The 27,783-nt window shown below is 50.9% G+C and overlaps 1 protein-coding gene across 4 annotated transcripts in view; it reads right to left on the reverse strand.

Moving 5' to 3' along the window:
- Nucleotides 1-27,783, reverse strand: part of DVL3 (dishevelled segment polarity protein 3) — a 41,652-nt gene that overhangs the window by 1,501 nt on the left and 12,368 nt on the right. Inside the window, exons 2-17 of one of the 4 annotated variants that reach the window (XM_030496113.1) lie at nt 18,627-18,696; nt 15,016-15,137; nt 14,520-14,626; nt 13,800-13,935; nt 13,446-13,539; nt 12,968-13,037; nt 12,533-12,672; nt 12,261-12,337; nt 11,761-11,828; nt 11,349-11,399; nt 11,078-11,227; nt 10,115-10,246; nt 9,700-9,867; nt 8,866-9,078; nt 8,172-8,570; nt 212-7,726 (exon numbers count right to left, since the gene is read on the reverse strand). In XM_030496113.1, coding sequence (XP_030351973.1) covers nt 7,695-7,726; nt 8,172-8,570; nt 8,866-9,078; nt 9,700-9,867; nt 10,115-10,246; nt 11,078-11,227; nt 11,349-11,399; nt 11,761-11,828; nt 12,261-12,337; nt 12,533-12,672; nt 12,968-13,037; nt 13,446-13,539; nt 13,800-13,935; nt 14,520-14,626; nt 15,016-15,137; nt 18,627-18,696 — 2,029 coding nt within the window. In that variant the 3' untranslated portion in view covers nt 212-7,694. Of the gene's footprint in view, nt 1-211; nt 8,571-8,865; nt 9,079-9,699; nt 9,868-10,114; nt 10,247-11,077; nt 11,228-11,348; nt 11,400-11,760; nt 11,829-12,260; nt 12,338-12,532; nt 12,673-12,967; nt 13,038-13,445; nt 13,540-13,799; nt 13,936-14,519; nt 14,627-15,015; nt 15,138-18,213; nt 18,557-18,626; nt 18,697-27,783 lie in introns of those variants that run through there. The other 3 variants (XM_030496116.1, XM_030496114.1, XM_030496115.1) reach the window with 3 other exon arrangements.

Below are 27,783 nucleotides of genomic sequence, written 5' to 3' on the forward strand. Positions count from 1 at the left end.
GGATTAGAATCAAGGTTTAGTTCATTTGTTTCTTTTTTTGTCTTGGTAACGAAAAGGAATAAAGGGAAAAACGAAACAAAACCAAACCAAAGAAACCAAGGGGTGAAGCCAGGGCTGGTCCTAGGAGACAAACGACGGGGATGGAGGGGGAAAGGAGGGCAGCAGACAGACAAGGGACGGGCGCTTCACATTACATCCACAAAGAACTCACTGGGGTTGCCCATGGCCATTCGGAAGGACTGTCTACTGGCTGTCAGTTCGGGGGGCACAGAGGCCAGGTCAGGGCCCAGCGGTGCCCCAGGGGGCCCCATGGCTGAAGGTGGTGGAGGCATCAGCAACATGGGGGGGCTGAAGAGAGGGGGGAGTCCGGGCAGCCCATACAACAGATGTGATACCGAATTAAACAAGTATTGCATTGTGTACAGAGACATAGTCATGGACAAGGCTACAGGGACTCTCAAGTTAAGGAAGGCATGCAACAAGAGGACCAGATGTCTTCCTTTAAATGGATGTGGGCCTTCCTCGTTTCGATAAGGCCTGAGAAATAGGTAAACAGCTGCAAGAGAAAACAGCTAAAGCAGCCTCTCAGGGTCACGAATTTGCCCAAACAAGAACATGTAGTTAACTGGCAAAACTAAACAAGTATTCCAATATCCCTAAAGAACAGATTTCCACAAAAGGGTAAAATGAGTGAGAGCGTTTCTCTCCAGCTCACCACCACGACCCCCAAAGACCATTCCTTGAATTCACAGTGCCTGCGCCGTGGCCTTATCTGCCCAGATTACCATATGCAATGAGTAATGGGAATTGGGTAGGCAATTTGCGGAATGACAGTGATTATGTATATAATGAAGGTATGTGAGCTGTAAACTGTCTCTTCATTGTGTGAACAATAGGCGTAGTGATCTCCCCTGTAAGTATTATATAATATATTATATACCATAATAAAGCAATGTTGGCTTTCTAACCTGGATGGATGATCCTTCTGGATGGAGAGATTATTCCCCAGATTTTGGTGACAGTTTTTGGTGACCCAGATGGGAACCTGTGTCAGGATTTCAGCAGACCAGAGGAATTGCCAGAGCTCCAGCGCACACCAAAGTTTTTTGGGGAGATTTTCCTATTCCCTGGTCTGGTGAATACTCTGCACATTTCCCTCTGGGAGACAGGTAAAGACATTACTTTAAGGTTTTTGCCTGCACATAAGTTGCTCTTGGTGATAATATGCAGTGCTGGGCTAGAAGGGTTTGGTACAGGTTTGCTGCCAGCATTGGGTAAAGCTGTATGCTACTACAGGGATGCCCAGAGTACAGATCAGGTTTTGCAATTTCGGGCATCATAATGGGTGCATGACAATCTTCGCAATCCCTGGGAGAAGGGATCTCGAATTGCTCATTGAATATTGTAATCACTGGTGGCCACTGTATAAGTTAGAAGGTCAGAAGAAATGGCCTGTTAATGGGACTGTTTGATTGTGTTACAATTTTGCAATTGATGCTGTTTTGCTGAGGGAAGGGAAAGTGAGATGAATTTATTCTTTGATTTGCAGAACAGTTCAGATTTGTGAAAGGAATGTATGCATATACCTAAAGACCCCATATTATTAGCATTGGAAAAGGGTAAGAAGAAACCACTCAAGAGATGTTCTGCATGTAGTATTGGTAGGCGGTGTGTTAAATATAAGCAGGAAGAAGAGGATGTGGAATTATTGGTTGGGCAAAAAGGTAGAGTAGGGCAAAGGGAACGAGGGTGGGGGGCAGATTCAGGCTCAGAGGGGGAGGAAAGCCACTATGCTGGGAGTGAAAGCTTTAGCCTCATTGCAAGGCGAACAAGGGGAAGTGCTCCCCTAAACATTCGAGCTCCCTTACACCAGGGAGTAGGGGCGAAGGGACTGGTGACTATCAAGATGCTGTTTTCTGTGTCAGATTTACGAGCCTGGAAAAAGTTAGCCAGGACCTATAGGGAAGATCCTGAGCAAGTCTCTAAGGTAATGGAGACGATTATTAGAACAAAAGATCCAGACTGGAATGATTTACAGGTAATACTGGATACTTTAGTGACATATGATGACAAAAGCGTGGTGCTGGCAAAAGCAAGAGGCAGAAAGGATCCTTCTGCAGGGGGCCCAGCAGGGGTCAGTGGACGACCACTTTTCTTCCACAGATCCTAACTGGGATCCAAATACTCCGGCCCAGCGGTATTTATTAACCTGGTACCAACAGTTGAGTTTGTTTGGAATGAAACGTGATTCCTAAAGCAAAGAATTGGTCAAAATTACATCAAGTAGTAGAGGGGAAAGCGGAAACTCCGCCTGCTTTTTACTAAAAACTTATGGCAACAGCTAGGAAGTATACTGCTTTGGAGCCTGAAAAAGAAGATGATGCAGCACAGTTATCTTGTATTTTTATTGGTCAATCAAATCCAGACATTAAATGCCAGCTGCAAAAGCTGGAAGGGACAGATTCTTGGGCTCTCAAGGAACTGCTGTAGACAGCCTGGAAAGCATACAATAACAGAAAGGTTGTTGGAAGGCAGAGGGAAAGGAAGGAAAAGTGTAGGGAAAGAAAATTGTTGGCTGTAGCTATCACACAGGAAACCAGGAAAGGGGGGAACAGCCTGGGAGGGAAAGGTCAGAGGGAAGGATTACATGGAAATGTTTGTGAACAGACTGTGTGAGTTCCCTTAGAAAAGGATCAGTGTGCGATGTGTAAACAGAGGGGGTACTGGAAGAGGGAATGCCCTCATGGTAAAAATAGACACCAAGGATTTAGTGAAATGTCTGGACAGGCGGCAAAAACAATGATTTTAGATGAAGACTAAGGAGGAGTGGGGGAAGATTCAAAACCCTCCCCAACAGAGCCCTTGGTTACCTAGGTTGGGAAATGATAAGGTAAAATTCCTTGCAGATACAGGAGCTACCTATTCTGTTATGAATACTTGCAAAGGACAATTAAGCAAATAAACGGCTTCAGTCATTAGCGCCACAGGGCAGAAAGAAAACCGGCCTTTCTTTCAACCTTTGAAATAGGCAAATGGATGTTGACCTATCAATTTCCTTACATGACTGAATGCCCCGTGCCATTATTGGGTAGGGATATACTGAGTAAATTACATGCACAAATTATGATTAAAGAAATTAAAATCCAGATACATATCCCTGAGGAAAAGGCTGTGGAGGCCCAAGTTCTTATGTTACAGAAACCATCCACTGAGCTGGATATACCAGAGGAAGTGGAGAACACAGTCACTCCACTGGTATGGGCTACTGGAGCCCTGGGCTGATCACGAAATGTGGAACCAGTAACTATTCATCTGAAACCAAACGCCAGACTGGTAAGACAGAAAAAATATCCTATCAAACTGGAAGCAAGGAAAGGACTAGAGCCTTTAATAGAAAATTTTATTGAATACTTTGGGACAAAAGTTGACTGTATTTGTACCTCACATGGTAACAAGCATCCTGGAACAGAAAAGCAGACATCAGCTTTCCCCAAGCAGGATGTTAAAATATCAGGCCATGCTTTTGGAACAGGAGGATGCAGAATTGAAAGTAACTAACCTCTTGAACCCAGCAGTGTTTTTGACAACCGACCCAGAAGCAGGAGAACTGACTCACAACTGTTTACAGACTATTGAGAGCAGGTGTATTCCACTCGTACCAACTTATGAGATACCCCTTCGAACGACATGGACTGGGAGCTGTTTGTGGGTAGTAGCAGCTTCGTGAAAAATGGAAACCGGAAAGCAGGATACGCTGTGGTAACCCAACATGAGGTAATAGAGGGCAAAGCCCTGGCCCCCACCACATCAGTGCAGAAAGCCAAGCTGATTGCGCTGCTGAGAGCTTTGGAATTGCCAGAAGGTAAAACCATTCACATGTGGACAGAGCCAAAATTTGCTCTTTGTTCATGCCCATTGGGCCGTATGGAAGGAAAGGGGATTATTAATTTCTCAGGGGTTCCCTATAATATGGACAAATAATACAAGAATTGTTAAAAGGAGTCCAGCTACCCCAGAAAGTAGCAATAATGCATTGCAAGGCACATCAATTACGTAATACTCCAGTGAATAATGGCAATTGCCTTGCTGATAAAACAGCCAAAGAAGCTGCAGGCATGGACCTTTCATTAATATTGCCCCATAAGTATCAGTGCTTGCATAATGAAGTTCCAAGATATCAAACAGAGGATGAGAAATTGGGAAGGCTATTAGGAGCCAAGAAGAACAATGAAGGATGGTGGGTTATACCAAACAGGCAAGTAATAATTCCTCAGCCTCTTACAAGAAAAATAGCTGAGGAAAAAGACCAGGCAACTCATTGGGGAACAGAATCAATGACTGAGGCTTTAAAACTCCATGTTCTGAGTGTGTGAATGGTGGGAATTATAAAAACTCTTGTAAAGAAGTGTGAACTTTGCTTATGAAACAATTCTTACCATGCTAAAAGATGCCCACCTGCAAAAACAAAGAAAGACAATTGTCCAGGACACTAACGGCAAGTAGATTTTACAGACTTGCCATGGCAAAACAGGCTCAGGTATATATTGGAACTAGTAGATGTGTTTTCTAGTTGGCTGGAGGCTTTCCCTTGTCACACCAATAAGGCCAGAGAAGCAGTAAAAATGTTGTTAAAATAAATAATTCCAAGATTTAGGGTACCTATAGCAATGCCATCTGATAGGGCTTCACATTTCATTGAAATTGTACAAAATCTATCCAAGGTAATGGGGATTGAGATTTGCATACCCCTTGGAGGCCCCAGTCTAGTGGGAAAGTAGAAAGAATCAATCAGAGTTTGAAGAAACAAATTAGTAAGATTTGCCAAGAATCATATCTGAAATGGCCAGATGTGTTACCTCTAGCCTTGTTAAGAGTTAGAGTCAGACCGGTGTCAAAAGAAAAATTAAGCCCATATGAAATACTATATGGGCAACCACATCAAATCACAGAAAGTAAATGAACAGATTATTGGAGATCATTACCTAACCAATACATTCTGTCCCCATGGAAGGTGTTGTCCTCTCTCCACAGGTACATTGTATTGGTGGCACCCATGATTTTGGACATTACTGCTCATAAATACGAGCCCCGAGACTGCATCTACATCAAAACTTGGATCAAAGAACCCCTTCAAGAAATAAGAAGGGACCATACCTGGTATTGCTGACAACTAACGCTGCCGTCGAAGTACAGGGAGTAGACACATGGGTTCATTACAGTTGGGTCAAACCTTCATTGACACCAGAATGGGCCGCCAAAGCCACAGGACCGACGCGCCTAAAGCTGACCAGACATTGACTGGGATCGCTTAATTTCTATTTGCAGAGGCCTGTTCAGCGAGCCAACCAAGAGATAACTTGATCCTGAAATTGGTACAGGGGGTTGGGTAAATGCATAATTTAACTAGAGAGACTGTTTACCTATCCTTCATGCTGCAGGAGAACCTATCCCATGGGGTATCATTTCCTTAAATCTCTCATAGATTTAAGTCAAAGATCTCGAGTCATAGAGCATTTTGAAAATTTGACTAAAACATTGGAAGCAGCAAACGCATCCTACTTTTTGGACAAAGAACAAAGCTGTAGACAGAGGCAGTGACATATTCTGCCGAAACTAATTGGTTAAACAAAATTTTACAATCCTTTGGAGCGTGGTCCCTAAAGGAATGGTTCGCTACCTTACTATGATAATAGTTGCAATTTTAATAGTCCCTGTTTGTACAGGATGTGCAAAGAGGGAAACAGAAAAACAGTTGTGGAAGTAATTTGAGAAATAGCTAATACTTCCAAAGGGGGGAATTGATACCGAATTAAACAAGTATTGCATTGTGTACAGAGACATAGTCATGGACAAGGCTACAGGGACTCTCAAGATAAGGCAGGCATGCAACAAGAGGACCAGATGTTTTCCTTTAAATGGATGTGGGCCTTCCTCGTTTCAATAAGGCCTGAGAAACAGGTAAACAGCTGCAAGAGAAAACAGCTGAAGAAGCCTCTCAGGGTCACGAATTTGCCCAAACAAGAACATGTAGTTAATTGCCGAGACTAAACAAGTATTCCAATGTTCTTCAATAAGGGATTTCCATAAAAGGGTAAAAAGAGTGCGGGTATTTCTCCCGAAACAGCGCCCAAAGACCATTCCTTGAATTCACAGCGCCTGCGCCGCGGCCTTATCTACCCAGATTATCACATGCAATGAGTAATGGGAATTGGGTGGGCACTTTGAGGAATGATGATGAATAAATATATATAATAAATGTATGTAAGCTGTAAACTGTCCCTTCTCGGTGTGAACGATAGGCAGAGCGATCCCCCCTGTACCGTAATGTCAGCTTTCTAACCTGTCCTCCATAATGGAGAGGTTATTTTCCTGTATTTCAGTGATAGATGGATGGCAGAGCGCAACTCCAGGCAGGATGACAGAAAGGAGAGGCTTTAGGGGTCATGAAGAGATGAACTGATGGCACGTGAGAGCTGGCAGAGGTGTTACAGGGGCAACACTGACCCCAGAGGAGTAAAATATATTTAATCTCCAGCATCTAAAAACCGCAGAGGAAGGACAAACAGAGGCAACGCCTGCAGAGAAAGCCACGGCGCAGCAGCAGGAGAGGGCGCCGGGCACCAGCACCAACAGGAGCAGGGTGGAGCGTGTCTGTACTGTACCGTGCATGTACTGTACCTGGGCATGGGAAGGGGGCTGCCCCCAACCCAGGGCATGTCTCTGAGTACCCAGAAGAGGAAGAAAAGGGTAGGGAGCGCTGGAGCAAATGGATTCAATTGTCCCAGTGTATCTGCAGGCCCTGAGCTCAGAGGCACAGTCCAGGCTGCTGCCGCCCTCCCTGGAGAGCTTGTGCTGCCACTGCGCACAGTTCACAGCCCAGAGTGAGCGGGGCCATCCCAGCTCCGTCCCAGAAACTCATCCCTCCCAACAGCCAGGCCAGCAGCACTCAAGGTACTGAGAAACAGGGGAGGCAGACTCATATGCTTCATAGGGCACATATAGGGAACATCCACATTTTCCCAAAGCACGAAACCAAAACAGCTGTGCCCCTCTCATCTTCTACGTCCATGCTGGCCCCTAAAGATGTCACATTGCTCAACAGCAGGAAGGAGAAGGCCACAGCTATAACCGCCTGCCCCAGGCATGGGACAGCCCCTACAAACGGGACAGGCAGCAGCGTGTCGCAGGCAGGGGGGCAAAGAGCGACCAGAGGGAGCAGAACTCTGCCCTTAAACCCCACCAAGTACCCAAGGGCAGGTGAAGGGCCCTGAGTTGTGCAGGACTGTGCACAGGCACCAAGCACAGCTCCGGGCTGAATGCAGAGCTACGGCCCCAAGACAGGGGCAAGGTGAAAGAGGGTCCTGCGATGAGGCAGGGCCAGGCTTGGACCTGGCCCAGCGTGTGGGCAAGAGAAGGAAGGCAAGAGGGAACTGGCAGCATCTCTCCGCTGCCTGGAGGCACTGAAGCCCTGCAACATTCACGCATTAGCCAAAAGGCAATTACAAGGGGATTTGAAACTCTTAGGGAAGGCTGGTCCCTGCTCCCCTCTCAGGGCTGCAGGAAGGGCAGGGTGTCTTCGCAAGGAGGAGGAAAGAAGCCATCTTCAGCGCCACGCGTGCCCAGCGCCCTTGGAGCTCCGTGTCCTCCTGTCGGGCCACGCCGCGCTCCAGCTCTCCCCCCTATGGGCGGCAGGCTCAGAGAAAGTCAAACACCCCGTAATTCTTTGCTGCTTGACAGAAGAAACACAAAAGGGTGAAAAGAAAGAAGAGATGTTTAGGGTGGGAGGACCGAGGCAGCAGTGACACACGGGCAAGCAGCACAGGGTGCTGGGACGGATGCGGATTAATGGGGTTAGAGAGGACAGCAGGAGGGAATTACCATCGGCAATACACAAGTCTGGTGGCAGGAGGGACTGGCGGCACCCAGCAGGCCTGCCAGGCCTGTCCACCCCGCTCGAGGTGGGATTAGAATCAAGGTTTAGTTCATTTATTTCTTTTTTTGTCTTGGTAACGAAAAGGAATAAAGGGAAAAACGAAACAAAACGAAACCAAAAAACCAAGGGGTGAAGCCAGGGCTGGTCCTAGGAGACAAACGACGGGGATGGAGGGGGAAAGGAGGGCAGCAGACAGACAAGGGACGGGCGCTTCACATTACATCCACAAAGAACTCACTGGGGTTGCCCATGGCCATTCGGAAGGACTGTCTACTGGCTGTCAGTTCGGGGGGCACAGAGGCCAGGTCACGGCCCGGTGGCGCCCCAGGGGGTCCCATGGCTGAAGGTGGTGGAGGCATCAGCAACATGGGGGGACTGAAGAGAGGGGGCAGGCCGGGCGGCCCATACGACTGCTGGCTGTGGTGGCTGCGGATGCTGTGAGCCAGCGAGTGCTGGCTGCGCTGGCTGTGCTGGCTGGCTGGCACCGAGCGCTCGCTGGCTGCGCGCTCACGCCGCATGCTGCTCCTCGTGGTGTGGTCCGACTCGCTCCCGCTGCCGCCTGACTTGGACTCCCCGGTCTTCTCTCTCTCCTTCCTTCTCTCGCTGCCACTGCGATTGGAACCACTGCTCCGGCTCCCTGCAATAAGCACAAGGCAAGGTTAGGTGACAGCTCAGACCAGTCAGGAAGAAAGGATGCTCCTCTAGCCAAGAGAGTACTAGAGCATGCTGCAGCACAGCTATCCACCAGCACAGTGCATGCTCTCAGTCTCTTTTCAGCTCCAAGTTCCACAACCATTCTGAGAGGGCTTTTGCCCTGGCTCCCACCACACATATGGCCTAGCCTAAGCAAGACCTTGCCTTTTCCTGCTGCTTCCCTGTACTGAATAAGGCATCTGGCCACCTGCAGGTGTGTTTTAGTTCTTTTCACTCACCTTCACTGTGCTGGCTGCCTGCACTGCCCCCTCCGTAGCTGTATCCTGGATCAGGGAAGCCGGGGTGGGGGTTGTATGGATGAGGAGGTGGATACTGATATGGGAAAGCCATAGGCCAGGGTGCGGCTCCTGGGTGGGGGAGCGGAGCCAAAGTGTCCTGATCAGAGGCACCGCTGGAGCCATCATGATTGTGAAGAGACAGATTCGCCATGTCTGCAAGAAAGCAGAGAAAAGTGGTTAATCCAAGTGGAAAGACAACCACATGTAATCAAGAAATTCCCTGTTCACGCTTGCTGGTGAACATGGAGGGGGTCCATGAGGAGACACAAGAAGTTGGCACTCTCCCTGTCAGTGTAACCATTTGTGCTTCCTGGCTGGACAACAACCAGGCTGTGCAAGTCCAAGCTGCCAGTCTAACAAAAGAGACCAGCTTGGTGGGAAAGGACCACATCAGAGCTACAGCTCACCCTGTCAATTACTTCCTCCATCCCTCTTATTTAAGCAGAACCCAGCTGTCTGAACACCACCCCCTTGCCACCATTGGAAGTTCAGAGCCTGGAGACAGTCGGTACAGACTAAGACTCCACTAAGGCTGCCTGGGAGAAAATATCACATAGTAGGTGACAACGCTGTCAACTCTGCTTCCAACTTCACCGCCCCAGCAGCATGACAAAGAAGCTGGGATATACTTCTTCACTCTCTAACAGGCTCTGTAGAACAAGGGGCCCAGCCTGATGGCGACAGCTGTAACTATGTCCCCATTGTGTCAGCAGGGCTCTGCAGGACCTCTACCCCTCCCCATCCTCTCCCTCCTTTCCATGCCAAGTGTCATACTTCCACAGAGGTCCCCGAAGATGTAATAGCATTGCTCCGAGAAGGTGATCTTGTTGACGGTATGTCGGATGTAGCCAGCCTTCAGCAGATAGCTGGCATATTTGCGGGATTCACGACGGTCTGTAAAGCCCTCCACATGGTGGTAGAGCCAATCCACCACATCCGAACCTGCCACCAAACACTGAGTTAAGTACAGCAAGAGAAAGACAGTGGCCCTTGAGGCAGCAGGCCACGCTGGAACCAAGACTGGGCCAGAAGTTGAAAATGGACTGCACAGCTGAAGCTTCAATTTGTGACTCTGATCTGGTCAACCAGTTAGTTTATGGTGACAGAGATGCTCGCTTGGCATCTGCTTGGAAAACAGGCCACCCATTCCCCAGTCCCAGCCTCGGCTGTAGGCAGCATAGTCTCTTACCAATGAAGGCATTGGGGATGGTGATCTTCAGCCACATGCGGTCACGCACCTCCAGGCCTGACTCTGGTGAGGCCATGGCTTTGACAATGGTGGCCATGTCACTGTGGATGGACAGGTGAAAGTCATCGAGGCCTGTGGTGTGGATGAAGGAAGGGAGGCAGAGATGAGAGAGGACAGAAAAGACAACAGGGCTGCATGGAAGCATCACACAAAGGAGGAATGGGTCAGGGAACAATACACTGCAAACATCCTTGAGGCACACGCTGTGTAACTCCCCTTCCAGCCTTCCAACGTTATCCTTCAGGTCAGCCATTTCCTTTCATGCAAAACCCAGGCCAGAGTCTCCTTCCTACCAGACAGTCCCAAGCAGCTGAGACTCACAGGCTGCCAACTGAGCCTACACCACACATCAAGAGAATTCTCTGCTCCTCACAAACGAACAACAAACTCCTGGCTTTTTGCCCCATCTGAGCTTCCCAGGCCCTTGCTTCAGGGCTCTCTATACCAGAATTGCCAGAGATCTTCAAAAAGCAACCAGAAGAGCCCTGTGTTCAGCAGGACCCTGCCACACTGCAAAGCTCTTTGCCCCTCCATCTTGCCCTATCTGCAGTCTGGAAGGGCAACTGCTCCAGGGACAAGCTGAATCCCTCTGGTCCTACACTCATAGCTGCTAACCCCTGGCTGCTCTGAGCCTTTCTTCTGCACCTGCCACAGCCCCCAGACTGCACCCAGGCTCTTCTACTCTCCTTACATAGAAGGCTGAAAAATGTGCTATTAATTCACTCAGGCAGAACTCCATTGATCCAAGTGCCTGCTTGGTGAGAGCTGCCTCCCTCCTAGTCCCTTGGCAGGGCAGATCTTGCCCAACCCAGCTGTCCCCAAGCAGATGTATTGCTCCCTTTACGGCACAGTGGAGGCGAGGAAGTTGTGCAGTGGGTGGAGCACGGAGGCACAAGGACTTACGTTCAGTCTCTGGTATGGAGCTGGTGATGGAGGAGCTGGTGGAAGTGATTGTGCTCATGGATGGACTCATACCGTACGCTGGGTAGGTGCCGGTCATCGCTGCCGTGTGAGACACCCAGGCTGCCGGGTCAATGGGCCGAATGGGCTCACCTGCATTGAAGAAAGAGTCAGTCAGCAGCTATAAGAAATTATCCCCTTATCAAATCAGCCTCTGGGGAGGGACAGGGACTCAGCACAGCCCATTCCATTCCCAGCATCTGCCGGGACTCACCCGGATCGGAGCATGGAGAGTCTGGCCCAGCCCAGATCCGCTGGGGAGCAACTGGGAGAGAAAGAAGAGAGGGAGGGTCAGCAGGACAGGTGCAGAGGGAGAGATCCCCCTATGGCTCAAGGCAGGGGTTTCTCTTTCCTCTGGCGCCCCGAGCAAGTGACCCCCCTGCCCCAGTGAAACGCGTCCCCAGCGTGATGTGGGAAGGAGGGCTGGGCTTATGGGCATTTTGGCCTGAGAATAGGACATAGCAGCCTCCTAATAGGAGAGCTGAAAACCCACCAAACCCCAATTCAGTGCCACATGGAGTCACACACACAGGGGAGGAACAAGACAACCACCAATGAAGTGCTTAAGGCAGGGCTCTCACATGAGCTGGGCACCAGCGTTAAGGGTGGGTCAGCTATCCACTTACTCCTGGGTAACGAGAAGCAGCCCCGGGGGCTGGGGTCCCAGCACTTGGCCACGGTCAGGGTGATGGGCCTGCAACAAAAAGGCAAGAGTTAGAACAAGAGCCCAGTGGCACAAACCTCTGCGTGATGAGTGGATGCTGTATGCTGGCTCTCTCCTGCAAGACAGGGAGAAGCTGCCAGTAAAGTGCCCTTGTCGCCCTCCAGCTCTGGATCTCCTTAGCAGCATGGACAAAAGGATGCAACCCCACTGAGGGTTGCTGATGCCCCTGGTGACACGGTATCCCCACAAAAAAGAGGGGCACAGACCTCAATTCACCACCATTCTGCTGGCTGCAATTCTTGCTCTGGGAATGAAAACCCAGGAATCAAAACAACACCAAAAATGTTAAGTTCTGAGCTTCTGCAGAGCCACTGTCAGAGGTGACTGGAAGACATGACTCGCACACCCCAAGCACACACTGTACAACTGCCCATGGAAGTAAGAAACACCCCAAGTACTTACCCCGGCTTGTGCACAATCTCCCTCAGCACTCGCACAGCATCATCATTGCTCATGTTCTCAAAGTTGATGTCATTTACCTGCAAACAATGCAAAGAGGTGAGTCCCTAAGATGTGATCAGAGGCTGAGCTCCCCACTCAGCTCAGCTGTGACTCAGCTTCCCTCTTCCAAGCACAGCTTCCTGGGTTTAGCCTGCCAAAGTGTGCAGGGAGGCTTCTGGGTCTTTTCTTACTGTTTTCCCAGGCCCAAAGATGGTATTGTGGGTGTGAAGTACCTGCAAGAGCATGTCTCCTGGCTCAATCCTGCCATCAGCTGCCACAGCGCCGCCCTTCATGATCGAGCCAATATAAATGCCTCCATCCCCATGCACATTGCTCTGTCCCACAATAGAAATGCCCAGGAAGTTGTATTTCTCTGCAGAGATGGAAAGAGAAAGAAGTAAGACACCATCAAGCAGAAGGCACAAGCAGCCCTAACCTCAGACAACCCACATGCTAATGATGGTCATTTGCGCCCTTGTCTCAGAGAAATGTCCTGGGACACAGAGAAACTCTTGAGAGAACAGTGCTTCAAGACAAGCCACTTTCCTACAGAATCCATCTCCTCACCCCTCCTCACATGTGTTCTCTTTGCGCCCTTCCGACTTCCCTCTTCGCCACCCAGTCTCACTCTGGAAGGACTGCAGGCTCCATGCACACTCCCCACTCACCCATGTTCAGTGTGACTGTGATGATGTTCAGGGACATGGTGGAGTCTGTGATGCTGCTGAAAGACGATGACTGCAAAACATAAGTGAAACACGAGATGACCTCCTGTGCCTCAGTAACATTCCCAGCGCCCCAGCTCCCTCTACTTTGCACCCTGACACTCCCTGTGGCACCACAGCCATAACCCACAATTCCAGCCTTACGCTGGGAGCTTTGCAGAGCCAGAGGGCATCAGCCATTGCCCTTATGACCTCTGCACAGGACAAGATTTGTGGTCCCAGATTTCAAGCCTACATTGGCTTGGGAAAGGTTTACAGCACTTTATGAAGTCTCAGCACTTGGACACCACCTGTCCCCAGCTGTGCCCACAGCAAACACAACAGAATCCCTGACCATCCCTGGAGCACTGAGTGGAGAGATCCACCAGCCAGCCCACCTTGCCCTGCACTGCCCTCCCCAAGATACCCAGCCCCTCAGTACCCGCTCAATGCGTGGAGCTTTCTGTTTCCGCCGGCGTCGCTTGTGTCTCCTCATTAGACGGGAAGCACTGCTTTGCTCTGTCGAACTGCTAAACCTAGAGGCAAAAGCAAGAGTCAGATCTGCTGCTGCCAGGGTGGCGGCTCTGGCAGCAAGGGAGCCACAGAAATGGCACAGGGAATAGAGGACTGCAGGGGCAGAACATGTCCGTGGAGGACAGACAATAGCAGAGAGGGCTGCTGAGTGAGACTTGAGCAAGGACCCTGGAGCCCAGGATTACTGTGCTTTACAAAGACATCTCTCTCTGTTGGGAGGATAGGGGAAACTAGTGTTCCTCCAGGACCCAAGCTCTCCTACCTGCTGGTGGAGTCATCTTCATCTGAATCGAAGAAGCTGGTGGTCTCCAGCTCACTGCTCATGAGTGTGGAGGAGCTCTCATACCCGCCCAGGTCTCGGCGCCGCTCTCCCTTTACTGTCCCATTCACCCTGGGTGCTATGAAAAGACAAGACATTATGTGCTTAAGACAGGCCACAGGGAAACCCCTTCTGCTACACAAGGCTCACAGCAACCTTCTCAACATGAATCTGTCCATTAGAAAATCCCATCTGGTGCCAGCCAGATCTGAGTCCTCTGAGTCCACCCTGGGATTAGATCCATCTTCTGTGGGATACCTCTTCTATCACTATAGAATGGGCAAGGGGCTGATGGGCCACTTAGGAACAATGCTGCTAAACTCATGGAAGACTTGCATTCTTGGTTCCTTGGCAGAGCAAGTTGCAGCATGGAGTGGCAAGGCTACAGCACACTCTGCTTTTCAGCCAAGAAGGACTGAGGCACTGCTGCCTCCTGCTCTCAAGGCTTCTACAGGACACATCTCCTTTGCCCCCAAAGGTTTCAACACCAAGTTCTGATGCAACATATGTGTTAGCTTCTGCCTCCAGTGTGAGGCTATGGCCTCAGATCACTGAACAGCACTTCTAAGCTGGGATGGTTCTGCAGAGCAGAGCACTGCCCCACAGCTGGAGCCATGACCCAGCCATGCCCTGCAGAGCTCTTGCTGTGTTACCAACACTCACCGTGCTCAGGGCCATCTGTCCGACGAGGTCGTTCCCTTTGGGATGACACCACCGAGTCCGTCTCTGTCTCATTGTCCAAGTTTTCTCGACTCCCCCCAGTGTTAGGGCTGCAATGAGATACAAGGAACAAATATGTCCAGTAGGAACAACTTAAGCAGGCTCCCTACCTCTGTGCTGGCTAGCATAAGCCTCCAGCCATCAGCCAACTGCTTCTTGAGAGACAGGAGTAGAAGTGGTGGGGAACAACCACAGCACATCTATGAGTGCAGGGCAAGGGACGGGAGGAAGCTGTGCCAGCTTCTTGCCAACTTCCCTGCACTATTTTCAGCATGCCCTTGCTTGTTGAATAACAAAGCTCCACTTCAAATCTGCTCCCAGCCCCATCCTCCTCCCCTCTAGCTGCCAATTTGGGTAGGAGTGTCCCAGACTCTGGTCTGGATTTACAGCAGTCACTTTGAGTCCCTCAGAAACCAGGCTAGGTGTCCAGGTAACTTACTGGAAAGAGGGAGGCCTGGAGTCTCCAATTCCTCCTGTGCGCTCCATGGAGGGTGGCAGCTCCGTCTGGTTATCAGCACAGACCGAGCCGGCATCTGAATGGGAACCCTCTGCAGACACCAGCTGGAAGGATGACAGACAGAGAATGAAATGGCTGAGGCGCTGGGAAAACATTTACGAGAGTGGCCAAACGAGCTGGCCAAAAGCCTGCCTGGCCCAAGATCTCCTCTCTGACAGCAGACAACAGCAGATGCCCAGGAGCGGGTATGGAACACGCCAAGCATGTAGCAACATTCCCCCACACCACCTTCCCAGACACCGGCTATTTGTGGCTCAGGAATCCCTGACCCAGCGGTGAATCCGGGTGGCTGACAGCCCTGCTTGGAGACTCTGACATCATCTGCACACTCATACCACACAATTTTCCCACTCAGGTAACCTTTAGCACATGTCCTGTAGGAAGGAATGGATTTCCCTGGTTGTTCTTACATCAAAAGAGGCAGCTACCAGTCATTCCTTTTCTCAATTTTACCAGCTCAGGACTGAGACTGGCTTTGAAAGAGACTCCAACATTTTCCAGCTTCCATACATACTTCACAAACGTTCAGGTTGTGCCCAGTTAACTGTCTTGGGCACTACCCCCAGCCAACCTCTGGGAGACTCAACAGTTTCCCCAGTGCAGAAATTCAAGGGTCAAACCCCAGGAACTCTTTATACCAGCCATGCATTGGGACAGCCCAGGCACACCTACATCTGTGCCTCTGGATCCAAGATAAACCACCAATTTCAGGGCTCAAGGAATGAGGTGGAGCCTCTTCTGGGAAGAATGGGCTCACCACTGGGATGAAACAGGATAGCTCAAAGGAGCTCCCTATCCAGGTTTGCTTTCTCCCCACTTCCAACGTGCTTTTCACATCTGCCCCACACCTGTCCCCTGCACAGCACGGACAAACAGGAAGGTTGATTCTCTCCCAGTGTCAGGGAGGGACCACATAGCCCAGGCCCTATACAAAAGAGGCTGTGGGTCAGCCTGGAGCCAGTCCAGGGAGGTGAGGACACCAGGACAGAGGTGAAGTCTCAGCCTGTGCGCCCGAACCAACTGCCAAACCATCAGCCATCACAGGAAAGGTCAAGTCTATCAGAGGTGAGGAATGCCCACTGTGGGTCAGGATAGAAGGAACATGAAACACAGGCCAGAAAGGAGCTGATTGCTGCACAAACCATAACACCCAGTACAAATGCAGAGGCAGCTCTACTGCTTGCTGGTGAGGTGACCACATCTGCATGGAGACAGGAGCAGATGCCAAGCCAGGTGCTGGAGACACAGCCCATTTACACAGGTCTTGAGTGCTTCCCAGCATCATTGGGATGAACCCACCTTCAAGAACTGGGGAAACCATGATAAAGGAGGGTGTGTGTGTACCTCACAGGCCATGATTAGGGCAGGGGGAGAGAGGTCTGCTGCCAGGGAGTCACTGGGAACAGGCACAGAGATGCAGCTGGGGCAAGGAAGACAGAGCAACCCTGAAAAATCCACAGCCAAGGCAGCAGACAGGGCAGAGGGCACCCTGGGGTGTCAAAAGCTGCAGAGCCCGTCCCACAAGCCCCAGGACAAGCCCAACAGCTCCTGCTCTCACAACTGTCTAACCAGCTCCTGTCTCACACTCGCTGGGCTTCCCTCCCTCCGGAAAGCCCCAGGCACATGCCCAGCTCTGCTTCTGGCACCTTCCTGGTGACTTACCTTCCCAAGACACATCCCACTCCCTGAGGGCCACATCCCTGCTCCAGCAGCCACTGCCTGGGAGCACAGGGGAGAAGAAATGCTTGACATGGCCAGCACTGTCCAGGGAAAAGTCATATAATGCTCTATGCTTGAAGATTTCAAGGCAAAACCATGCAAATAGATCTGGACAGAGCAAACTAGCCACAGGCAGCTGTCAAACAGCAGTGAGGAGGAAAGGAGAGGGGAGATTCTTGGGCAGGGGGACTGATGCTGCCTTCCTCTAACACTCCTGGGGCTGAGATTTCCTCCAGGGAAGGCTTTGATAAGCACCCTGCTCTTTTCCTGCCTCTTGCACTGTCAGGAAATAGACATTTGCGTCCAAGCTCCTGTCTTTCCCTATAGCTAAAATTAGTACCAAGTTCCTAAAATAGCCTCATCCCAGCCTGTCTGGCAGAAGCAGTAAAGCGAGTGTTTCCCCTTACCCCTCAGCCCCCAAACCACCCATGGACAAGGAGGCTATCAGCAGAGATAGAAAAAGGGATCATCAGCTGTGCATAAAGGTCTCTGAGACTGCTGTCACCCTTCATGCGCAAGAGCCAGTATCGGTCAGTGCTAACTCCAGGCATAAGCTCCCCTCAAGGAGCCGGCACGACAGAGCAGCAGCATCGTACTTTGGTCACACCAGACAGAGCTGCACCAGAGCTGTGCCACTCACACTGAGCAACCAGAGAGCCGCTACAAGGAAAGCCAGCAGCTACATGGATGCGTGGACTACAAGGAAAAGCACACCAGGTGAAAAAAGAGCAACAGAAAGGGTTCAGAGACTTTGGGACTCCCCATAAAGCAGGTGGGGAAAAAAAGGCAGCTGGAAAGGGAAAGGTGAGGAGATGTGTCAGGGCAGACAGAGCAGCAGCTGGGACAGAGGCTGTTTCCAGAAGGGCCTGATAACCGCTAGAGGGAGGGCGGCAGGCGTCCACGCGCTGGGGATATGGCTCTTTGTGCGGAGCCAGGGGCGCCCTCTCCTCCCGGGTACCCGGGCAGGACACCACCCTGCGTGCTGCCAGCACCCCAGCGGGAGCCTGAGCGGCAGCAAGGCACCCACCCGCTTGGTCCCATCACCCCTGCCCTCCCTCCTGAAACACAGTCACTTCACAGTCCCCCAGCTGGGGCCTAGCTGTTTGATGCAGGGCTAGAAGAAGCATTAGGTCTGACCCAGCCTGATTTGCTGAGGATTTTCACTGTTTAGGGGGTATTTGGTGGCCTCTTGGTTCTCCTGGTGTAGATCCACGCGTCCCCATCAGCACAACCTGCAGCTCAGCAGAAGGGGAAAAGGGATAATGGACTATGGAGACTGAATACCCTCTCCCCACCAGAGGGTCCCCTTGGGGGCAGAGGGAGGCATGCGAGCAGGGGACAGAGCATGTGCATGGCATGGCACAGAGGGAGAAGCTTGTCCTGCAGCTGCCCAGGCAGTACCTTTAGTCTTCAGGGCAGCCAAATCCAGTCCACTTCACCAGCACTAAAGTCACTTAAGCCCTTTGCGCCAGTCACCGGAGCAGAACTTTTCTTGGAAAGCTGACCCTGCCATAGGGGCACATGGGTTATGCTGCAGACAGGCTGGGACCACCGCCTCTGCCAGCCATCGGTTACCGCGAGCTCTCCACAGAGGCATCCTGCATCTCCCCTGGCACGGGGGACCCAGCACCATGCAGCCCCTTTCCAGATGAGGGACTGGAGCGTGGTAATCCAGCTCATCAGCTTCATTAGCACTCAGCACACCGACAGTATGTAGCAGTCCCCGTGCCTCACTTGGCACTGTGCAACCAAACAGTGGTTTTCAGGGAGGGCAGAAACAGGCAGTGAGATATTGAAGCAAGGGGCTTGCTTACCCACGACACCACCCGGCCGTTGAAGCAAGGAAGCTTGGCATTGTCATCAGAGATCTCTTCTTTCACCACCCTGTAGAGGGGAGAGGAGGCAGTCAGAGCTGGGTCCAAGACTTGAGAAGAAAAGGAGACTTTCCCAGGCAGGTGTTTGCACCCAACGACAGGCAGCCCAGGCTTGGAGACTGGGTAGGGAAAGAACCAGCAGCTTCCTCCTGCTGCTGGGCTACGGCTTTCTATGCCCACAGCTACGACTGGCAGGTTGGAGAGAAGAGATGGGAGAAACAGGCTCTCCCATTTGCATCCAGCTGTTTTATCCCCAATTCACATTTTAATCAATAAAGAAAAAAAAATAAAATCAGATGCTTATCACAGAATCATAGCATCATTTAGGTTGGAAAATACCTTTAATAACATCAAGTCCAACCATTAACCCAGCACTGCAAAATCCACCACTAAACCATACCCCTCAGTGCCACATCCACGTATCTTTTAAATACCTCCAGGGATGATGACTCCACCACCTCCCTGCACAGCCTGTTCCAGTGCTTGAGAACCATTTAAGTGAAGGAATTTTTCTTAATATCCAATCTAAACCTTCCCTGGCGCAACTTGGGTTCATTTCCTCTTGTCCTATTGCTTGGGAGAAGAGACCGACACCCACCTCGCTACACCCTCCTGTTAGGTCGCTGTACAGAGCAATAAGGTTCCCTCTGAGCCTCCTTTTCTCCAGGCTGAACAGCCTCAGTTCCCTCAGCCGTTCCTTGAAAGACTTGTGCTCCAGACCCTTCACCAGCTTTGTTGGCCATCTCTGGACCTGCTCCAGCACCTGAATATCTCTCTTGTAGTGAGGGGCCCAGAACTGAACACAGGATTCGAGGTGCAGCCTCACCAGTGCTGAGTACAGGGGGATGATCACTGCCCTGGCCCTGCTGGCCACACTATTGCTGATACAGCCAGGATGTCATTGGCCTTCTTGGCTGCCTGGGCACAAGCTGGCTCATGTTCAGCCATCAGTCAGCACCCCAAGGTCCTTTACCGCCAAGCAGCTTTCCAGCCACTCTTCCCCAAGCCTGTAGCATTGCATGGGGTTGTTGTGACCCAGGGGCAGGACCCGGCACTTTGCCTTGTTCAACCTCATACCATTGGGCTCAGCCAATTGATCCAGCCTGTCCAGATCCCTCTGCAGAGCCTTCCTACCCTCCAGCTGATCAACACTCCCACCCAACTTGGTGTCATCTGCAAATTTACTGAGGGTGCACTCGATCCAGTTGTCCAGATCACTGATAAAGATATTAAACAGAACTGGCTCCAGTACTGAGCCCTTGGGAACACCACTTGTGACTGGCCACCAACCGAATTTAACTCCATTCACCATCACTCATTGGGCTTGGCTACCCAGAGAGTTTTTCATCCAGAGAACCGTACACCCATCCAAGCCATGAGCAGCCAGTTTCTCCAGGAGAATGCTGAGGGAAATTGTGTCAAAGGCTTTACTAAAGTCCAGGTAGACAACATCCACAGGCTTTCCCTCACCTACTAAGCGGGTCACCATGTCATAGAAGCAGATCAGGTTAGTCAAGCAGGACCTACCTTTCATAAACCTATGCTGACTGGGCCTCATCATCTGGTTGTCCTGTACATACCACATGGAGGCACTCAAGATGATCAGTGCCATAACCCTCCCTAGCACTTAGGTCAGACTGACAGGCCTGCAGTTCCCTGGATCCTTCTTCCAGCCCTTCCTGTAGCCAGGTGTCACATCTGCTAACTTCCAGTCAGCTGTGACCTCCCCACTGAGCCGGGACTGCTGGTAAATGATGGGAAGTGGCTTGGTGAGCACTTCTGCCAGCTTCCTTAGTACCCTTGGCTGGATCCCATCTGGCCCCATAGACTTGTATGTATCTAAGTGGTATAGCAGGTCACTGACCATTTCCCCTTGGATTACGGGGGCGTCATTCTGCTTCCTGTCCCTGTCTCCATCTCCCAGCTCAGGAGAATCTAAAACTCGCTGTGCCCGCGATGACCATCACATCACCCACAAGTCCTTCTCTGTTCACAAACAACAGGTCCAGTGGGCATCTTCCCTAGTTGGCTCCCTCACCAGCTGTGTCAGCAAGTTATCTTCCACACACTCCAGGAACCTCCTAGACTGCTTTGTCTCTGCATTTCCAGCAGACACACTTCCATCAGTTTGCTTCTCTCTAAATAAATACATAATTTAAACCTCTCTATAACAATCTGAAAGAATCACAACCTATGCCAGAGATTTCTAATAGATGAAAGTGCAATACACTAAACATGTTGCTTCCCAAATGTTACTGTTGCTTTTTAACTACCTACATAATATTTCAACATCACTTCAAGCTTTACAGTTGTGCCACAATGTCATGTTCCTGCATTACACAAACAGCTACATTATTGTCAGTCTTCATAATGGAGGGACTACTGATAATTTTCCCTCCCAATAGTAAAAGCATCATTTTTCTTTAGAGAGAAGTTTTATTCTATTTTACATATCACTGGCACCTAAATACTTTTTCCACACTGAGTATGCAATCAAAACAACTTGTTAATTCACCGGATTCAATTAATACCATCTTTGATCAAATTTAATGGTAAAACAGGCTTTAACAAGCTCATTTTCTTTTCTACTCAATGACATTTTAAGCACTCTTATTAAATACAAAAATATCTCAAACGTAGTTTGTGATATTAATTTCCCCTTCCAAGCTATATCTAAGGTAGCTTGATGTATATTGTGCTTAAAAAGAATAATGCAGTAATGAAACAGTGAGTAATTTTCTTTTTTTTGGGGGGGGGGGAAGAATCCAACAGACAAAGAACAAAAGAACAAATGTGAAACCAAGGGAAATAATATATTAAAAGGTAGAAGCCTATAAGTAACTAACAGAGTACACAGAGGTGGGATCCCATCAACAGCTCTGAAGAGTCCCCAGGCCAGTCCCCAACTCACGAAGAATCGAAGAGGATGCAACTGTGGGATGCAGAGCTGTGACCCATTGTCCCAGACTGCTGGGCTGTCCAGGCACTGCCATCGAGTCCCAGCACACTACGGCTTGGAGAAACAGAAACTCTGCACTCCCTGCTGCACCAACAGCTGCCCAAACTGCCACTGAGAACAGGGCAGCAAAGCTTGCCAACACTCGCAAGGCATCAGCAAAAGGCAAATGAACAGGGCTGGGAAGCCAAAACCCGGGGAGCAGGCTCGCTCCACCCTGCCAGCCGCACTGGTTGCTCCAGTGTCACGCACGCTCAGCAAAGGGCTGTCCCATGGGGTGAAAGGCAGCATGTTGCTACGTCTTTGCTGGCCGCTGGCATTCACAATCCTTGCCCAAACTAGAGAGCCAGTAAAGGGACTGGACAAATGCTATCCTTCCCTGTAAGGCACAGATGAGGAGGTCACAATCTGAGCAGTCTAATCCACTCCCAGGATGTGCGTTAATTCCTCCTGCACAGATGGAGAAGCAGGAAAAAGCAGGAAAGGAGCAGTGAGGATGGATTAAAACCATGCTGGCTTAATACTTCTTCAGCGTGCCTTATGCCAGCCTCTGCCGAAAGCCCCTGCAGCCTAGGCTGAGTGTCAAACACAGGCAATCCCCCCAGGACCTGTCCTCTTTGATGCCCATCTCAACCCTTTCCGATGCAGGCAAGTTGCTGTCTCCTCACTTCCAAGTGCACGCACACTTGGCCTGGCTGCACTAGCATCCATTCATGCTGTCGCCAGCAGCCTGGACTTCACCCAATTCCTAGAGAGAACTTCAGGCAGAGCCAATTTTCAGTGCTGTGTGCTGCCTGCTCAGGGACACAGAGACCTGCCTGTGGGTGAAGGGACAGGGTGATCTATTTGCAGGGTCAGGGTGACCAACTGCTAAGCACAAATGAACTATTCCACTCTCAGTACACAAATGAACTATTCCACTCTGGGGATAGACGAAACCAACCCCCAAGACTCCCCACCCACCCTCCACTGCAATGCCCAGTGCAGAACAAGCTCTCTCTGTGCTGAGAGCAGGTCCCTCGTCACTCCTATTACCCCACTGTTGCCCCAGACATCCCAGGGGTCAGCTCCACCCCAGAGCAGTTTGCTCTCTCCTTCCCCAGCCACTACATTATTTACCGGTATTTATCACCCAGATGCCAAAGCACAATGGATTATATATTTAGACTTTACAGAGTAAAAACTGATAGCGCTGGAGTTGGGCACATGCCGAGCAGGAATATCTCTGCAGTCCTGCTCATGTCTGTCACTCCTCATCCCATCCCAGCTCTTCATGCCCTGCATTCCTCTCCAGCCTCAGCCTCAACCCTGAGCTGCAGCCTTCCTCCCCCACCTCTCACCACTCTCTTCAAGTCACACTTCTCACACGAACGAGACCGCAGGTTCACGTCAGAAGCCGCCAACCGAGCAGCCTCTGGGGGAGCTGTGAGCAGTGCCACGTTTCTCCTCCGCGGATGCATGGGGAAGCAGCCATGAGAAGGAACTGCCCCATGGATGTGCTGGCAGGGAAAACCATCCTGCGAACGTGCTGGGAAGAGCCCCAGATGACAGGGTCTGAACCCGGGAATCCCAAAAGAGCAGACCCAGAAGGAGCTCAGGCTCTCTCGGTTCTCTAAAAGCCTTTCCTTTTGGCAGGAGCCACCATAGCCCAGGGAAAACATCTGCCCACGGCCAATTTCAAAGGGACTGCTTTTAGTTTACCATCCACCAGGGCAGCCTGGTTTCAGATTTTCCCATGTTTTGAGTCCTGCTGGGGGCTGGGCACCACACGGCCAAGAACAGGGGCCAAGAAAAACCCTTCTATGGAGAGGCAGCCCATGCCTTGCCCTGGCGAGCGTGGGTCCAGTTCCCTCAGCGCTGCCGCTCCGCATGCAGAATCACCCGGCAGACAAGGTGCTGGCCGGCCCCTGTCCCGTCCCTGGGGCAGGCAGACATGCTGAGGCCAAGCTGTAGGCTCAGCGCCTGGCCCGCAGGCCCAGCGCTCCCCAGCATTCATCTGCCTTGAATTTTCCAACAAAGAGACCTGCGGGAGGGAGGAAGGAGGAAGGAGGGAGGGTTACAGAGGAGGCAGGCCGAGAGGGTGGATAATTCAATCCCTATCCCCAGCGACTGGCCGAGCTGGGGGGAGGAGGAGGAGGGGACAAAGCTCTGGCTGCCGCAGGAGCCCAGCTGGGATGTGCACAGGGGGCTGCCAGGGCTGACACAAGCAGCACATCTGCTCCCATGCAACTGGGGGAAGGGAAGGGGCAGCAGGGAGGAAAACGGGAGGAAACCCAGCTCACACCCTGGCTCCATCCCTACCCTCCCACCAGCTCCTCTGGAAGAGCCAGCAGACCCTCTCCCCACGGCTTGGGAAGATGCCACGCTCCCAGCTTCCCCCCTGCTCCCTGCCAGCGGGAGCAGCTGGCAGCCTGGAACAAGGATGCAGAGGCGGGCGAAGGACAGGCAGGCAGACGCTGCCTTCTCCAGGGAGCCCCAACCCGGCTTCAGGAAATTAGAGGGTATTTTATATCACAGAGTCATGTCCTAGGAATGAGGGAAGGTGGGGAAACAAGACAGCATGCACAGGACAGAAAGGAGGCCATAAACCCCAAGCCTTGGAGACGGCTGCGCTGTGTCAGAGACCCTGGGCTGCACAGACACTACCAAGCGCAGCTGCTGTGCTCCCAACCTCCCCGATTCCCCTTGGTGGCCTCCAGCCCGGGCGAGGCTGCGGATACAAGGGAGTTTCTAGCTTCAGCCAGCGCTGGTCTCTCCTGAGTGGAACCTGCTGACTATAGTGAGGTCCCAGCAAAGAACTCGTATGGAGTAACACAAGCCCAGTGAAAGAAGAAATCCAAGAGGCACAGACAAAGACTCTGGCAGGAGGATCTGAACCTCAGCTCTGGATGCAGGCTAGAGCTCAGCAGCGATTGCTGCCCATCTCTGTCAGACCTGCCCCCAACTTTACCTATCTAAGGGCTCACAATGGGGAAGATGCTCGGAGAGAAGCAGCCATGTGATGTGGCACGGATCACAAAAACTGGATCTGGCACTGGGGGGTCAGTACTAAGAAAGGAGGTGAGGGAAGGGGACCCATCAAGCATATTAGCTTGATAGCCAGGATGAAAAGGAGTCTGTTACTAGACAGGATGCAAAGATTGAGAAGACAATTGAGCAGTGACAATTTCATGCTAAAAAGATGTAAAGCTAGTAGAAAGAAGATGAAAAAATGGTCTTTTCCTTCATTTAATTCAATTATTAAGAGGAAACCTTTACAGAACAATTTTTTCCAACACTGCAAAACCCAGAAATTCAATGTTAAACTTAATCCTCTATTATAACCTCCCAAAAGTGCACAGATTAGGTAGGTCATTCTTCTGACCTTAACAGCCTCTTATCTCTTACAGCCTGCAAAAGAAGAAAACAAGCAAGCGAAAACCATCAGGAGACCTTTTACCCAATGGCACAAGCTTCGGGGATTTACACACCAGAAATGTGATCTCATTTTCATGACCTGTAGTACACACCCCTTAGGGCAGGGATGACTTGTCTCCAAATGAGTGTATAGATTAATAATGCTGCATAGCAAAAGGAAGCACCTTCATGTGTGACTATCCCAATGTGAGCATCTCCTAGCTCTAGAGCAAAATCTTCCTCTCTTCTGCAAGATTAAATGCTGAGGCCACAGGGATGAGCTCTGCAGCCATTTCACCAGAAGAGAAAATTGGGCAAGGCAATTCCCCGACACAGCTAGGATTTCAGATGGGAATTACTTGTCTGTTAAGCCCAGATATGACATGTGTGCTTCCTGTGGGGATACAATCCCCCCAAGGGCTACAGGCCCAACCAAAGAATACACACACCAGCAATCACACATGTATTGGCGAGACCTTGGGCTTTGCAGGCGAACAGCACGCATCAAACAGGATTAGAGGATTTGAGCTGTATGTCTCAGTAAGCCAAGGCATTCTTTGGGTCTTCCTCACTGTATTTTTACCTTTTGTGTGAGGAGGAGAAATACACAGGGTACAAATTGCACGGTGTTCTGGGGTGAGAAGGGCTCTTGGAGTGTGAACAGAGACCATCACTCTTCCATTTAATTTCACTCCCAAGCCCCCAGATGGGGTATTCTCCACTGCTCCTCTATGCTGTAGCACAGGATAGAAAGGGAAACATAGATTTGTAGGCGGTTTAGCTCTGTCAGACCCTGCTCCCAGAGGAGCTGCTGTCTTCCCATCGCCCCTGCACCCCGTGTGAACGTGAGCTCCCTTGCAGCACTGTCTTTACAAACCAGTTGTCCTGCTAACACAATAACACAGCTCTGCATTTGAGCGGGAGAGGCCACCTCTGCTCTCCCAACACATCAAGGGAGCTTTACAAGGACTGCTTGGGGAGGAGGTCACCCCATTTCAAGCTACTAACAGCTCTGCCCAGGAGTGGGGACATAGTGCCCATGAATGAAAGCACAGGAACACCATCTTTCGTTTTCATGCTGCAATCTCTACAGCCTCCCTCAACAGTGCTCACCACTGCCTCCCCATGCACCCCACAAGCATGCTGTGCTTTCCCCTGCAGGATCAGTCAGCCAGGAGCTGAACAGACATCTAAAATGGCTACTGCTTTCCTCAAGAACCCCTCATCAACACATTTGCAATCACTCCACTGGATGTACACCAGGACAACTACAGCCCCCCTGTCCAGGAGACACTTGGCTCTGTGGACCTGTGCTCAGTCCTACAGGTATCCCTGGGTGGGAGATGCCAAACGACAAACTTCCTATCCATCTAGTCCAAAGGAACGGCATTTAGGAATGAGCCACCTGACATCACAGGCCTGCCTGGGAGCAGCACTTATCAAAGCAAAGCTGCAGACTTTGATTTCGAGCAAAGCTGCTGGTTGATTTCGAACCCAGCCCAAGGGCTGTGGCAGCCCCTCTCATCCTGATCACTGAGTGACCATCTGGCTGCAGCACTGCTCTGCGAACAAGCCCAACAAGCCTGTCCTCCGACCCATGGGAGGAGGAAGCTGCACAAGGACTGCAGGCACCTCCACACTAATTAATCCTGCCCTGCCCAAGCGATGCTTCCAACCACCAGAAGGACATTTAGAGACATCATCAAAGGAAGCATTCTCCAGGCCCCCGAAGCTTCAGTGACACTTTAAGTGTCTTTGAATTGGAAATCAGGACAAACAGGAACTCCCAGCAGAAGCCCAGCCAGGTTCTTCACCCTGGTAGCTAACTCTAAGAGCTTGCACAGCCCAACTCAAGGACACAAGACAAGTGCAAGGACTCATTGTGAGAAAGATGGATTTGAGGTTAAACATCTGCAGAAATGACCTTCAGGGAACCAAGACAAATCCACAGATTCAATGGTGACCAAAAGCTGGGCTTATATTTAAGGTGGAATAGGAAACAGGCCCAAATTTCTCTCCAGTTGGAGACATGCATATGAAAGAGGGTAAATCAATGTTGAGAGACAGCAAGCAAACTGGAGCAGGCTTGGTCTGCTGTGACACTTAGCTCTGACTGGACACGGGCAGCAGGGAGAGCCCACAACACAGAGCTGCAACACAGAAGCCAACAGAGGGAAAGGGACTGTGCAGAGAGGTGGAAAATGGGTTTACCCGGCCACTGCTGGTAGCAAAACACAAAGGCCTCAACACTACCTTACCAAGAAGCTTATGGATGAGGAGTCTGTGACCTCAGGGATTTCCCTGCAACTCTCCACAGAAGTCACTCACCCCTTCCTAGGCTGGCTAGAAAAGCAACAGCCCTTGCAATGCCCAGGACCCCGTACAAGTAGTAGTAGTAGTTAAGACAACAGCAAGGAGCTGTAAAAGGCTCCAAGGTCTGCTGGGGAGACAGTGTGATGTTGATGCATACACAACAGCCAAGGGAGAGGGCCATGATGCCCGTGAAGGCTCTGCATTTACCATGAGTAAGGTAGGACCAGGCCTTCCTTTTCTGGCCCTCAGCTGAGGGACGCCAAGTCAGTCCTGCTTTTTCTTAACAGCAAGTGAGACTCCTGCCAAGAAAGCGCTGCTGCTGTGGAATGTGCTGGGCCAGCAGTACAGCTCATTCCTGGAAAAGCATCAACTCAGCAGGAGAGCAAGGAGAGGAGAAGAGGGGGGAAACGGGAAGAGGGGGAGAGTGGGAAA

The sequence above is a fragment of the Strigops habroptila genome, chromosome 8, assembly GCF_004027225.2.
Source record: "Strigops habroptila isolate Jane chromosome 8, bStrHab1.2.pri, whole genome shotgun sequence".
NCBI lineage: Eukaryota > Metazoa > Chordata > Aves > Psittaciformes > Psittacidae > Strigops > Strigops habroptila.